Source organism: Akanthomyces muscarius, chromosome 5, assembly GCF_028009165.1.
Source record: "Akanthomyces muscarius strain Ve6 chromosome 5, whole genome shotgun sequence".
Classification (NCBI taxonomy): Eukaryota; Fungi; Ascomycota; class Sordariomycetes; order Hypocreales; family Cordycipitaceae; genus Akanthomyces; species Akanthomyces muscarius.
Window position 1 is genome coordinate 3024900 of NC_079245.1, and position 13363 is coordinate 3038262.

At 54.5% G+C, this 13363-nt stretch overlaps 7 protein-coding genes across 7 annotated transcripts; 6 read left to right on the forward strand and 1 right to left on the reverse strand.

The window, feature by feature from the left end:
* Nucleotides 1-771: 771 nt before the first annotated feature.
* LMH87_010336 (uncharacterized protein) lies at nucleotides 772-2140 on the forward strand (the record flags this gene model as incomplete). Its single annotated transcript, XM_056197481.1, has 3 exons — nucleotides 772-1423; nucleotides 1473-1780; nucleotides 1844-2140. The coding sequence occupies 3 exons, from the start codon at nucleotides 772-774 to the stop codon at nucleotides 2138-2140; spliced, it is 1257 nt and encodes a 418-aa protein (XP_056054526.1).
* Nucleotides 2141-2323: 183 nt separating this feature from the next.
* Nucleotides 2324-2758, forward strand: LMH87_010337 (uncharacterized protein; the record flags this gene model as incomplete). The annotated part of the gene is made up of 4 exons (XM_056197482.1): nucleotides 2324-2394; nucleotides 2462-2569; nucleotides 2629-2656; nucleotides 2720-2758. 4 exons carry the CDS (start codon nucleotides 2324-2326, stop codon nucleotides 2756-2758), a joined length of 246 nt encoding a protein of 81 aa, XP_056054527.1.
* Nucleotides 2759-3598: 840 nt separating this feature from the next.
* On the forward strand, nucleotides 3599-3974 carry LMH87_010338 (uncharacterized protein; the record flags this gene model as incomplete). The annotated part of the gene is made up of 2 exons (XM_056197483.1): nucleotides 3599-3826; nucleotides 3882-3974. The coding sequence occupies 2 exons, from the start codon at nucleotides 3599-3601 to the stop codon at nucleotides 3972-3974; spliced, it is 321 nt and encodes a 106-aa protein (XP_056054528.1).
* A 414-nt stretch (nucleotides 3975-4388) lies between these two features.
* Nucleotides 4389-7663, forward strand: LMH87_010339 (uncharacterized protein; the record flags this gene model as incomplete). The annotated part of the gene is made up of 8 exons (XM_056197484.1): nucleotides 4389-4523; nucleotides 4612-4896; nucleotides 4948-5028; nucleotides 5076-5165; nucleotides 5215-5561; nucleotides 5608-6686; nucleotides 6737-6855; nucleotides 6902-7663. The coding sequence occupies 8 exons, from the start codon at nucleotides 4389-4391 to the stop codon at nucleotides 7661-7663; spliced, it is 2898 nt and encodes a 965-aa protein (XP_056054529.1).
* Nucleotides 7664-8054: 391 nt separating this feature from the next.
* LMH87_010340 (uncharacterized protein) lies at nucleotides 8055-9650 on the forward strand (the record flags this gene model as incomplete). Its single annotated transcript, XM_056197485.1, has 3 exons — nucleotides 8055-8644; nucleotides 8708-8862; nucleotides 8965-9650. 3 exons carry the CDS (start codon nucleotides 8055-8057, stop codon nucleotides 9648-9650), a joined length of 1431 nt encoding a protein of 476 aa, XP_056054530.1.
* Nucleotides 9651-9827: 177 nt separating this feature from the next.
* Nucleotides 9828-10889, reverse strand: LMH87_010341 (uncharacterized protein; the record flags this gene model as incomplete). The annotated part of the gene is made up of 4 exons (XM_056197486.1): nucleotides 9828-10461; nucleotides 10527-10695; nucleotides 10751-10803; nucleotides 10855-10889. 4 exons carry the CDS (start codon nucleotides 10887-10889, stop codon nucleotides 9828-9830), a joined length of 891 nt encoding a protein of 296 aa, XP_056054531.1.
* Nucleotides 10890-11746: 857 nt separating this feature from the next.
* Nucleotides 11747-13185, forward strand: LMH87_010342 (uncharacterized protein; the record flags this gene model as incomplete). The annotated part of the gene is made up of 5 exons (XM_056197487.1): nucleotides 11747-11884; nucleotides 11949-12108; nucleotides 12168-12688; nucleotides 12777-12878; nucleotides 12955-13185. 5 exons carry the CDS (start codon nucleotides 11747-11749, stop codon nucleotides 13183-13185), a joined length of 1152 nt encoding a protein of 383 aa, XP_056054532.1.
* Between the last annotated feature and the right edge of the window lie 178 nt (nucleotides 13186-13363).

Below are 13363 nucleotides of genomic sequence, written 5' to 3' on the forward strand. Positions count from 1 at the left end.
CCATCTCGTAACGGATTTGGAACAGGGGCTTGTTATAAATGTGCCTAGTGGGGAAGATATTCACCTTGTTCGCCTCGCGCCAACATCATCGCTGTACCAGCCCAGCCTTGAGTCGGCATTAAAGACCCATATCCAATACGGCAACGACAATAAATCGAACTTGGCCTACTTCCCTTACGGGTTGCTAGTCGTAAGCGAAAAAAACTGGACGGCTCAGGGCCTATGGCTCATTTCCGTGGATTTTGAGGACGGCAACCCGGTGACAGCGTTCCGACTGAAGACAACGGACGTTGGCCAAGTGTGTGAGACGTTGAGAAATGATGATGACTCTGCAAGTTAAATGGAGGAAGATTACAAGATGACCGACTAGCACATCTATGGGGAGCCCCATTTTCCATTTGGCCCGCGCAACTACTCAAATACGCCACATCCTCAGGTTTCCGTTGGCCTTTGTCCGGCTGCGGGCGTCAGCTCCATGCTGCGGATCGTCATGTCCGCCATGCAACTGGCCACACCTCGACTAAAGACGCTGTCGCAGTGTAAATATTTGTATCCCTAGGACATTGTTTTGAAAAGAATCAGTAGAGATAGCTGTATTACAATTAAAAATTATCATCTCATATTTGGTTAATGAGTTAAGACGCAGCCGCATAATGCGGCAGAATCGGGATGCCCTTGGTGGGGCTTTGAGCTGGTAGCTCCCGACAAGACGTCGCGCAATGCTTCAACATCGCACACACGACATCGGCAAGGTCGAACTGGCGCTGCATCATGGCCGCTACCGAGAGCCCTGTTCTCGATGTAGAGAGGCACATCAAGTACTGGAAGCGCTGCCACGGCAGCTTTCTGCCTGCCCCGTACACCTCCAACGACTCCACCCGGCTCACACTCGCCTGCTTCATCGTCTCGTCGCTGGACTTGCTGCGGTCGCCGCTCACAGCGCCAGAACGTGCTGCGATCCGGACGTGGGTTCTCAGCCTGCAGCATCCAGACGGTGGCTTCTGCGGAAGCGCGACGCACGCACCCGCCGGAGCCTCGGCGGGCGACGCCAACCTTGCGGCCACCTTTTTTGCGCTCGTGCTCCTCGCACTAGCGGCTGTCGGCACGGGCTCGGAGAGGGATGAGCAGAATGCATTTGCTGGTGTTCAAAGGAGACAACTGCTTATTTGGTTGAGGCGACTGCAAAGGGACGCGGACGGTGCAATGGGACAGGTATTGTGGGAGGGAGAGTCTGTGGGCGGGCATGATGTACGAAACAGCTACATGGCGGCGGGTATTCGGTGGATGATGAGAGGGGATCTGGACAAACAGGATGAGAGGTGGGTGGAGGATTTGAATCTTGAGAAGCTGGTCAAGTTCATCTCTCAGACGCAGACACATGATGGTGGCATGGGCGAGACAACGTCACATCACGAGTCGCATGGTAATGTTTCCATCCCAGCGGCGGCTGTTCTACCACTGACTTGTGGTAGGTGGTTATACATTTTGCGCACTATCCACGCTGAGTTTGCTTTCCCGACCCGCGTCGACAGGCAAGAGAACGGAAGCAGCAGACAAGCACATCCCGGACAGCGCACAGCTCCTCAAGTTTCTATCCCATCGGCAGTTCATATACCACGCTGACGAAGAAACGGCGCACGAGGATGACGAGGAGAACTTTATCGAAAAGGAGCTCGCGCAGCTGCAACTAGACGGCCCGCCTACCTTTGTCGGCTGCAACGGCCGCTGGAATAAAAAGGCAGACACCTGCTATTTCTGGTGGGCAGCCGGTGCGCTATCGGTAGGATGCTTCCATCTCAAAGTACCGCTCTTGTGTTTATTTCAACTGACAGGCCTGTGCTAGCTCCTCGACAGAGAGTCGATGCTGCGCCGGGAACCGGCCAGCAACTACCTGACGGGCATCACGCAGCACCGCATCGGAGGGTTCGCCAAGACGACGGGGGCGCCGCCGGACATTTACCACTCGTACCTGGGACTGACGGCGCTGGCGGTCATGGGCGAGCCCAAGCTCAAGGAGCTCGACGCCGAGCTGTGCTGCAGTGCCGAGGTGGCGGCTTGCATCGCCAAGGCGCGAGACGGCCTGCTGGCGGCGGAAAAGGCGGAAGCTGCGATGGATTGGGAAAATGACGGATTCTGGTAGTCCAAGTGCTATGAAATAAGAAGAGTATTGTTTTTTCAACAGGCATGGGTAGTTATGCGATTGTATCTTCCACGTTTGTTTGTTCCGATGATGTGGGGCGAATTGGACGAGTGACGTTTTTCTAGCTGCTCGGCGCATCGCGACCTTTTTTCTCCCATTAACCATTTCACAAATCCCACAGCCATGTCGTCAAAACCCGAGGAAGGCTCGGAGCAGAGTCCTTGGACCGGCGAAGCCAAGCAAAAATTCGCAACGTATGCGGCGTCAATCGACACCGATCTGTTACAAAAGACAAAAAGCTGACTGGGGGACGAATGCTAGGAAATCGAAGAGCGAGTTTTACGATCCATGCCAGGAGGCGGCGCAGCGAAGCTACAAGTGCCTGTACAGAAACAACGGCGACAAATCCATGTGCACCGACTATTTCCAGTGCGTTTGCGTCTGACTCTGGGCTGTGGTCGGGAGTGTGCTAACGGGGTCTGTGACAGGGCGTATCGCGATTGCAAGCAAGCTTGGGTAAGTTCTTGACGGGGTAACGTGGGTATGTGGAGTGATGTGCTGACTTCTTGTTTCTTGTAGACGGAAAAGCGAAAGAAGGAAGCTGGAAGTTTCTGGTGACGAAGAGATACGACCGAACGAGCCCGAACGAAGCGAGTGTGAATAGATGAGGGCCTGCGGACGGGCTATGAGGGCCGCATACTCGGCTTTCGGCATGTATACTAGGCGTATTTGATGGTTGGCGCGTAGCGAATTTCGCTACCGTGATGTCAAAACATGTACTTTCACGAATCAAGCACAGCACTGTCAACTCCTGCACTTTTATGAAGAGACTTAGTGGCCGCCGCTGCGTAGGATAGCTGGCCAAATCCATATTCACTGAAAGAAGGTCTGACTGGCAAAGTGAGAAGGACCTGGACTCTTGATGATGCGGGCAAAGTCTTTGTTCCTGAAGAATGAGATTTTAGTCAGCCACGATCCTGACCCATGGCGCCAACCAGTCAGACGGACATGTCCGTCTCCAACATCACCAAATCGCCACGTATCTTTCGAGGGCTCTTCTGCAGAGGTTAAAACTCACATGCTGCTGAGCATGGTGTAACAGATTATGGATGAGCTTTGCTCATCACAAGTCAAAATTTCTCAACGATTGCACAAGTCGCGATTCTCGCAACTATTTCACGTGGAAGCTCTCGGCAAAGAGTGTGTGCTCAAAGTCGTGAGTCGAAGCAACACTCCTGTAGCCCCCCACATAAGAACAAAAGCAGTACAACAGCCATGCTAGAAGAGATGACTATGTATACGAGTCGGAATTATTCATCTAGGAGTCGGCTGCTTACCGTCGAGCCAAGGAGGCTGGCATTTGTGCCAAGGGCTTTGTGCCTGACTTTTACCGCACCGTCGCAGCAATAATGGCCAGAGCTAGAGAGCTTTAACAACGATCTCTCAACCCCAAATGCGATGTTCATCGAATATATCCCCGGTTTGGAAAGATTTCATCTCGGCAATTACACGGAAGAGCGCCTTAACAGGCTTGCGGACATGCTGGCCGAGATTCACGCTGTGCGAGTGCTTTGGGTAGACTTTGATGGAGCGCGCACTGTGCCCCTCAACCAACCTCTGACGGGACGAGAAGCGAAAGCGTTCTGGCACGAACTGGGTTTGCTGAAAGACATATATGTCCGACTTGTAGGTGAATCCGGCATAATTTTATATGAAGAAACCGTTACTGACTTGGTGATAGTTGTCGGATGAAGACGTGCAATTACTGGTGTGGATGAGCATGATGCCGAAGGATGATGACCAGCTCCACGACAATTGGGTAAAGAAGAAATAAGAAAAATAACAAAGAATATGAAAACATAAGGAACATGGAGATTCACTTTGTTGTGAAAGAAAACAATTACAGAAATTGCTCTGTTAGACCTAGGATTGCCATTTAAGTATAACTGCTGCAGGCCAAGAGTAATTCGCATTGGCTAGCTGACCAGACGCCACAAGTACCTTACTGTGCTTAAACGAAGCCAATCATTCCACTGCTCTTGGCAGGTCGGCACGGTAGTAACAAAGAAGCGATGAGCAAGCTGTGTTGGCTTCGGCGATGTCGCAGGCTGCCACCTGCGCCCGCCGTGGTGGTGAGCGCACACAAACTCCACCACGAAATCCACACCTCGCCCGAACGGCTGCCAAACCTCGCGGATTCACAAACCATCGCCAAACAGCACTCAGCGCCGCGCCCGACTGAAAACTCATGCAAGGCTCCGGACCACGTCTCAAAAATGGGGTCGATCTCCAGCTCCAGTCGGCCTTTTACGACCAAAACTGGAGCACCGTCGTGCGGCTCGCCGAGAAGCGTGCCAAGATGGTGAATGATCCATACTATGAGGTGAGAGCGAGTGCCACCGTGAAGGATCCAATGTGCCTCACTGAATCCTGAGGCGCGATTCTTTGAATGGCTGCTAACGCTGACGCAGATCCTCAAAGTCTGTGCCGAGAGCCAGCTGGACGATCCGGCAGCCAAATATAGCGCCATGACGGCTCTTGTCACATACGTCAAGGACGGCACTGTGATCAAGGACGCAGACGGGATTGATCTGCTGGAATGGGCCACGCGCGACCTGCTAGAGGAAGATGAGTTTCCAGAGACGCTGGGTCCTCTGCGAGTTCGTGCGGCCAAGGCCTCGGCCAAGGACAGAAACCAAACGACGAGATGTCTCGAGTCTTGCCTTCTCCACTGGGATCTTGTCAGCGCCCAACAAGTAGGCATCCAAAACTCTGGAAAGAATTTGACTGTTTTACTAATTGATCAGATCGCTGCCTTGATTGACAAATCGTTTCCCCAGGAGAGATCATTCCTCTTCTGGAACATTGCTATTACGCATCTTCTAGCTGTATGTCCCACGCAACGAAGCCATGGCTCCATATTGACTCTGAATAGATATCTTCCCAGTCGCCCCCCGAAAAGAAGAAACTCTACGGCATGCTGGCTCAGAAACAAATCGAGCGGGCTGCGCAGGCAACAGAGCAGGCAAGTTGCAACTCGCTCGCGAAAATCGCAGCTACTAACTAAGCTTCAGGCAAATGATAAAACGGCGCTACCGCCTCGCAGTATCCAGACAGAACAAGAGATCCTTCTCTTGTATGAAGTCGTCGGTGCTCATGGTAGCGCATCGGACTTGAGTAAGCTTCTCGACAGCAGCGTCTTCAGCCCTGTCGAGCAGCTCAAGCAGGGTCGCAAAGAGCCCCTTATGTACACCATCGAGAAGCTTGAAAGCGACGAAAATTGGCAAAGTCTTTACAGTGTCTGCCGGGATTGTCTGTCCGTGTCGGAAGATAATGGAGAGCTAACATTACAGGCTTCTGACTGGGACGTCTGGCAATCATTCATTATCGCTGCAAGCCAGATCCAAGACAGTGACGCTGAGTAGGTCTTCTTGGTCTTGCGTATGACCTTTGCTGATAGTTTCCAGAGCAACTGCGACGGTGCAAGAGCTGCTTCTCAAGCTATCCAAAGCAGCAGACTCCAAGGCTATCTACAAGCGAAACATAATGCTTGCGCGTGTCTGTGCCAGCTTTCAGCTACTGAGTTCAGAGGGGCCCGATGCGGTAGAATCCGCCCCAGCATCGCTACGACTGCGCGAACTGGTCAAATACATCAATAACCAGGCCTATAATCCATCGTGTTTTGACGATATCCGACTATTTGCGGAGCATCTCGACGCTGGTGGCATCGACTACCTCGCCCATCACCACTTCCCGCCGGAGGAACAGAGCGACGAGATCCCGGAGCTAAGGAAGCAGATTCTCACTTTGAAGTTGCAATATTTCGCTACAACCTGCCCGCAGACATACGAGGCCATCCCTAAAGCAAGCGAAAAGTGTGAATCTCGCCAAACAAGATTCAAGAGCGTATACAAAGCCAGCATGGCGTTGCACAAGCACATCAGCACAATAGCTTCCTACTCGTCTCAGTCGACCAAAGATGTTCAGTCGGAGGTCGCCCTTGTTGCCGCATCGTGCCTGGTTGGGTTGGCGGATCAGCTCCCATCTTCGCTTCCAACGGCCGAGTCTGCGCAGTATTTGGTGCAGGCGCTTCTCCTTCTTCAGCAGCAGCTCAACTCGTCCCCCAGACACAGTCAAATTTCCTTGCTCCTCGTCCAGCTGCACTTGCGCCTGGCTTCCACCCCCGAGGCGCTTGCCGTCTGGGATACGTTGGCTATCAAGCGGACCATTCTGGACTCGCTCGCACCGCTCTTCTACGACCGTCTGTCCACGGTGGCGCCGGGCATGATTTCGCCACTGACCGACGCCGGCTGGCAGCTCATGTCGTCGATCAAAACGCACTACCAGACATCTCTAAAGATGCGCATGCCTCGGCGCTTAATCGACGCGTTCCAAGACGGCAGCTACAGTAGTGTTTTGACGGTGCCCGAGTATGTCGAGAATCTGCGTGTGAGCTGCACCAGAGCGATGAGCTTGGTGGAAAGCGTGCGCTCCGAGCGACTGCTTGGTGTTTCAGATACTGACTTGCTCAGCGATTCGAGATTCAGTAAGCAGCACTGAGCAAGAAAGTTGGGGTTGAAACTAACACGCGTATAGCTGAAGTGTGCGACGGTACAAGCCTGAACGAAATCATTGACTACGGATCCTTTCCCTCGTGGAACCACAGCGCCACGCCCGCCATCTACGAGCGGCTAAGACTTGGACCAGCTCCCAGTGTCAGTATCTTTTATAAAGTGATTGAGCCCTACTGACAATATGTAGGACCGCAGAGCCCACCTTTCTTTGCTCGCAGAGGCATTCCAGCAAACTCTTGCCTACACGCCGCCAACATTCTACAAGGTGCCAGTGGCAGGTTCCGTGGCTGACCAAAAATACGTCATTGAATCCCTTGGGCAAATCGCCAATTCCTTCCCCAAGTTCCTTCCCGGAGCGGCCTCTGCACTCACCGAGTCGGAGCTTCAGTATTTCGAAGTCATCAGCCTGCTCTCCTCCCTCGTGCCGCTGTGCGCCGACCGCGCTGCCGGCCTCAACGAGCTTATTGGCCCGTTTGTCAGCGCCGTCACAGCCTCACTCGAAAGCCAGCGCGACTACCTTGCCGCTTTGGCTGACGGATCCGAGATTGGCGACACAACATCGCTGCTTCAGTCGCTGCATCGCATCGTCCTGCTGCGTGACACGGCCGTCGCCGTCAAGAACGCCTCGCAGTGGATCTCCAACTTCAACGAGAAGCAAAAAGAGCGCGATCGCTCGGGCCAGAGCAACCTGCCCAAGGACGTTGTCGCGCAGACCAAGGCGCTCGGCGTGGCGGCGGACGCGACGCTCAAGCAATGCAAGATGTGGATCGTGCGGCTGACGCAGGACACCAAGTCCGGTGGCGTGATTGAGAGAGAGATTAAGAAGCTTGTGTACGGTGGAGAGGAGGGTAAGCTGCTGCAGGGCGTCGTGACGGCTAGCACAGTGTTTGATCTGGTGGGCAGCTGGCGTAAGAGTCTCGCTGCGTGGCAGGGAGTACAGTGGCAGTAGACTTCTTGAAACGTTGCGAGGAATGAGGGCCCGACGGTTGTCTAGTACATATCTAAAAAAAAAAAAATTAGCCTGTACTCAACTTTCTTCTCGGTAATCTACACCTAATTTAAGGATACTCGACTAGACGGTCGACCAAGTACAGTGCTGAAATTGATGTTAAGAGAAAAGGTGAAGGTTACCAATGGTAAGTCGCGAAGAGGAGAATATGAAAGACGGACCCTGCTCCGTTTGCTGCGGACTGGCGCGTCAGTTCTGCCAGTTGGCGCAAACGCTGCGCACTGTACTTCTCTGCCTCTCCGCACGTTCTTTCTTTTTTAAACACATCATCCGTTCCTAAACGGACACAGCAATTTATCCTGCTTCAAGTGACTTGCAAAGTCAAACAGAAATGGGCGGCTCCAAAGCTGGTGGCTCGATGCCCCTACCGCGCATCTGCGGCTTTGATGAAGGCTTCTTCTTCGCACACAAGCTCACACTGGATGATGAGCACAGGATGTTCTCTATGCTCGGCAGCAAGCGGTTTCAAAAAGGCAACCGCGCCGCTCGCTGCTACGCAAACTTGGTCGTGCTCTTCCGCCTGCTGCTGTTCCACAGTCCGTTGATAGACGATGCCCGTTTCTGGGGTTGGATTGCCACGGATTGGGGCATCGTGGACGGGAACCGAGCCCTGGTGAGCGAAATTGCCAATTTCTATTCGGACGCTCGCTATGCAGAGCTCCTCGGTCGCAGCGAGCAGAAGCGACTCTCGCTTCTCGTGCGTCTTGTGGACGAATGGCTGCTAATCCGGCCGCGACCGGAGATATCATTCTCGAAGACGATTGACGATGCCAGGATTCACGCTACTCGATCGGCGTGGCTCAATATTCGCGACCACCATGTCGACATGCTCATGGACGCAAAGCTGCCGGGTTGTCTCGCTGGCGTCGAGCTTCCTGCCAAAATTGTCACTTCTCTCTGGGAGACGGACCCAGAGGTAGCGTGAGTCTTTTCGTTGGGTAGCAACTGTGGAAAGTCCAAAAAGTCTTAACAGATATTGCACAGTGCACTACTCAAAGAGATGAAAACCACCCGCAGACCGAAAACTTTTGCCAACAAATTCAAGCCGCCCCAAACAGAGAATGCCCACCCTCATTCTACCAGCTCAGAAGGCCAAAGAAAACGAAAAGTCTCCTTGTCGGAGGGTGAAATTGACGAGGGTGAGCCCACGCCGGCAAGCAACGATTCTATTCTTGACGAGCGTTCCTTTACTCCACACCTATATGTTGACAGCCATCGATTAACATTCTCTATACCTCCAGACCATCCATATAAACGAAACCAGTTTGTCCGGGGAGACCACGTCTTAGAGACTTACCCGGCTGAGTCTGGCGAGACTTTCGACTTGCTCGACTTCACAGCCGCAGCGCGTCGCGCACCACTTCCATCCTATGAGCAGTTCCAGCAGCCCGTGTCGACGAAGCCCTCACCAGCGCATGAGCCTGCTGAGCAATTCTTATCCAAGTCTGCACCAGCATCTGTCCAGTCCACATTGTCTCAAGGGGCCAGCGGGGGCCGCATCAACGACAATTCTGCTGTTACATCGAATCAGCGCGAGGAGCTCAATGCGCAGCTGCGAAGAGTGGCAAGCCAGACGAAGCGTCGTCGAGATGAACTCCACACGCGTGTGGAAGCAGAAACGACGGGTTACGTGCCCTTGCCGAGCCACCCTGACGGCAACGGCAGCCCGATCCTCGAAGTGGGCGGCGGTCTCTTGGCGTCGGAGAGGGAGATGTATGAGTCGCGGCTGCACGAGATGGAAGAGAGAATGGAGGTGCTCGAGAGAGCGCTCCAGCATGAGTCGAGCTGGGCCAGGGCAATGGGCCAGTTTCTGTATGACGCCAACGGCAAGTCAGTCCGATCCTTGCAGGATGTTTTTTCCGCGATTGATGCTCTGCAGAAGACGTCGTCGGCTTTGCTGGACAAGACCCAGCAGGGCGAAGAATGAAGGATGGAGACTGTTTCCCAGCAAAGCTTTTCAAAGCATCAGGCTTATATTGTTACTTTTTATGTATTACATTTGTAAACCAATGTTGTGCAAATTTGTATTGAGAAGAAAGGTTTCAGGAATCGCTAGATAAACTACACAAAAGAAAGAAATGCCACGTATCACATCCGCGCCCAATCAATCAGCCTTTTCCTGCGACGCGTGAATACGCTTCGTAATCTCGTCATTCTCCGACAGCGCCGCCACCATGTTCTCCATCCACCTCGTCGGAAAGTACTGTCCGAGCCACGTCCGGCGCGCAATGCCGCCGGTCCAGTACCAGTCCGGCGATCTACCAAACCACCCTCCCATCCAGCCCTCTCCTTTCACCGCCTGCGCGACAATCTTGCCCGCGTAGACGTCCGTGTCCATCGGGATCGTCTCCTGGCTGAACTGGTGGCGCTTAATGTACATGTCGTTGACGGGCTGGTACAGCGAGCCCTCTGGCAGGTGCTGCGAGATTTTGGTCGCGATCTGCGATTTCACGGTGCCCGTGACGGCGACCATGACGCGGACGTTGAACGGCCGCAGCTCGAGGCGCAGGCTGCGCGAGTACGAGTTGACGGCGCCCTTGGTGGCCGAGTAGACGCTGGCGTAGAGGTCGGCGGCGACGGCGGAGATGGAGGAGATTTGCAGGATGAGCCCGCGCGCGGGGATGAGGAGCGGGGTAAAGGCCTGGCACATGGCCATGACGCCAAAGACGTTGGTCTCAAAGGTGGCGCGGACGCCGTCCATGTCGATGTCGGTCGCGGGGAGCATGTAGAGGAGGCCGCTGCGAAATTTGTTAGTGATGGGTGGGCTAAGAGCGGCTGGGAAAGGGAAGGGGGGAGGTCGTACGCATTGTTGACGAGAATGTCGAGGGTGCCGCCGGTGATTTCGGCGACTTGCGTCTTGCACTTTTCGATGCTGGCGCTCGACGTGACGTCGAGCGAGACGGCGCTCATGCCCATCTTTGTGAGCTCCTCGAGGACCTCGGCCCTGCGGGCGGTGGCAATGACATGGTAGTCTGCCACGGTCAGTACCTCTGGATCAAGTAGAAAAGCGGATTTAAAAGAACACACTAGCTTCGTGGAATTTCAGGGCCAGCGCATGGCCAATGCCGCCCGGCGTGCAGCTTTGCAATGTGTTAGTCGAGATGGCGTACTCGGCGCGCTGCGCAACTTACCCAGTAATGAGGACAGTCTTTTTGCCAGAAGCCATTGCGTACAGTATGCGCAGATGGTTACTACAAGAAATACACAGAGAAAGGGATAGACGAGCGAGCCTATTTAACCGAATTGGCGAAGAAAAGGGAACTGGACGAGGCCGGTATTTATTTCCTCTTGCTCGTCGCCAGCGTAGTCAGCTTACACCCGTGGACGAGATGGCCCAAAGAGGCAGTCGTTCTGCTGTTGCTTATGTGTAGCGCCATCCCCCGCTACGGTGATGGATCGCAGCGAGTAGATTGGCCGTTCTTCGGGCTGCAGGCGGATTGGTTTGCCAAAGGTTTCGACACCCTTGTTTGATCGATCCATGGTTAGCCCGCCTGGCGCGGTCTGAGGCGCGTCTTGCCACAGCCCTATCGTGGACAGGAGGAGGTAAGCTCGATTGAAAGCCCAGCCGCTAAAAGCGGAAATCGTCATCGTCAATTTAGTCACTCTGTTAGATCTGAAGCACCTTGAACATCATATACCCATCTGCGCCACGATACTGTGAAAGCCCTGTTTTTGCTTGTTTCTTTGGCATCTCGCCTCATATGCCGTCGGCAGGATCGTCAGCGCAGCCCGTCACCTAGCTCATCGTTCTTGTATCAGAAAATTGAAAGCTGATCATAGATTCTCATCATTCATTTATTTCCATTTCAAAACACTTTATCGCTGATTTAATTTTTTTCCCCACGCCATTAGCACGATCAAATCGCATCTTGCACACCACCATGTCCGGAGGGCGCGGCGTGTCTCGGACCGCCGCGCTGCCCGGCATCGGACCAGCGCCGGCCGGTGGCGCGGGGGGCTCAGGTGGGACAGACCAAGCATGACGAACATATTATGGGCGCGCCGTAGGGCGTGGTGGTTTCAATGACAAGTACGGCTTCTTTTCATCATGCATTCTGCCTGTTTCATCATAACCTGCACATTTCATGTTTACGAGAAGTTATGCTGAGCTTCGTGGTCGCGTGCGCTGCGGCTGCGCTGCTGTGGCTGTCTTATACACTGGTGAGGACATGAACTCGGAGATTGCATCGAAGCAGGTCCACTGATGAAACATGCGTCTCTCTAGATTCGCACAAGACGCGTGATACAGGCCCCGGAACTGACCAGGCATGGAAAAGGGAATGATGACTATAGACCGAAAATCACGCCACTGGAAGGCCTGGTATGGGAGAATGAAAAGCCCAAGCAGCTGAGGCCGTTCAAGCCAACCTACCACATCACCATGGGCAGTCCTCCCTGTATCTCGCCATCGACGTCCCTCTTCCATCGCTAACACCCCACGCAGCTCTGAAAGCCGACACCCCGCAGGAGCTCATCACCATCGACAGCGACTACCTGTCCCGCGTCACCCTCCGCCGCGCGCTCATCGCCCAGCACGGCGCCACCGTCCACGGCTGCACGCCCCACGGCCGCGCCGCCGTCGCCGAGCTCTACACCTACCTACTCTCTTCCTACCTGCCCGCCCGCTACCCGTCCCTCTTCCAGCTCGCGCCGTCCTCGCGCGCGCTGCGCAACCTGGCCACGGGCGCGACGCACCCAACAGCACCGCCGGCGGACGCCGAGGCGGCGCTGCGGATCCTCGGCGAGACGGTCGAGGAGGACATGTTTCTGCTGCGCGAGACGCCCCGCGGGCACGAGTCGACGGCGTTTGCGTGCTGCTTCCCCTCGGGTTTCGACCCGAGCGAGAAGCTGGGCCGGCTGCTGAGCGAGATCCACGGGCCCGTGCCGGGCTACGACAGGATCGCCGCGAGCATGGAGCGCTTCTTTGGCAAGCTAGAGGTGGGCAGGAGCGTGAAGCGAATGAATGTACGCATGGCAACTCCTCTCTCCTCGGAAAAACTTTCCCCTTCCCTCCTAAAGCGACTGGTGTGTGCTGACATTTGTCACCAACTAGTGGTCTGTCCAGACGCACGACCAGCTCTTCAACTGCAAGGGCAACCACATTCTCGCCGACGACGACTCGTACACGCCCGACGAACAAGTCGACATCTCCAAGGTATGCCTCTACATTTGCGGCCATGATCAAGATCCAAAACACAGAAAAGCCAAGTGGAAAGGGCTAACATCTGCAGACCTTTGTCCGCGTCGAGCTCCAGACCCTCACGCGCCTCCCCGAGACGCGCGCCATCCTCTTCTCCTTCAAGACGTACATGTACCCCGTGCGGCAGCTCAAGGACGAGGGCGGCGGGCCCGCGTTTGCCGACGCCGTCGACGGCCTCGCGGACGGCAACGCGCCGGGGATGCGCATCTACAAGGGCAGCGTGCGCTGGGGCAAGGCCGTCTGCGCCTACCTGCGCTCCTAAGCTTTTGCCCGTTCGCTAGTATTATTTTCTCTTCGAAAGCCAAAAGTCACGGAGAGCAAGATCAAATATCAGATAAACTCCTTTTCTTCCTACATGCATCTCTTTGCTGTATTTACAACCGCTATGCTCTTCTAATCAACAACTCCTCGAAAGCAAAGACCTTTGCTGTCTGTACCAC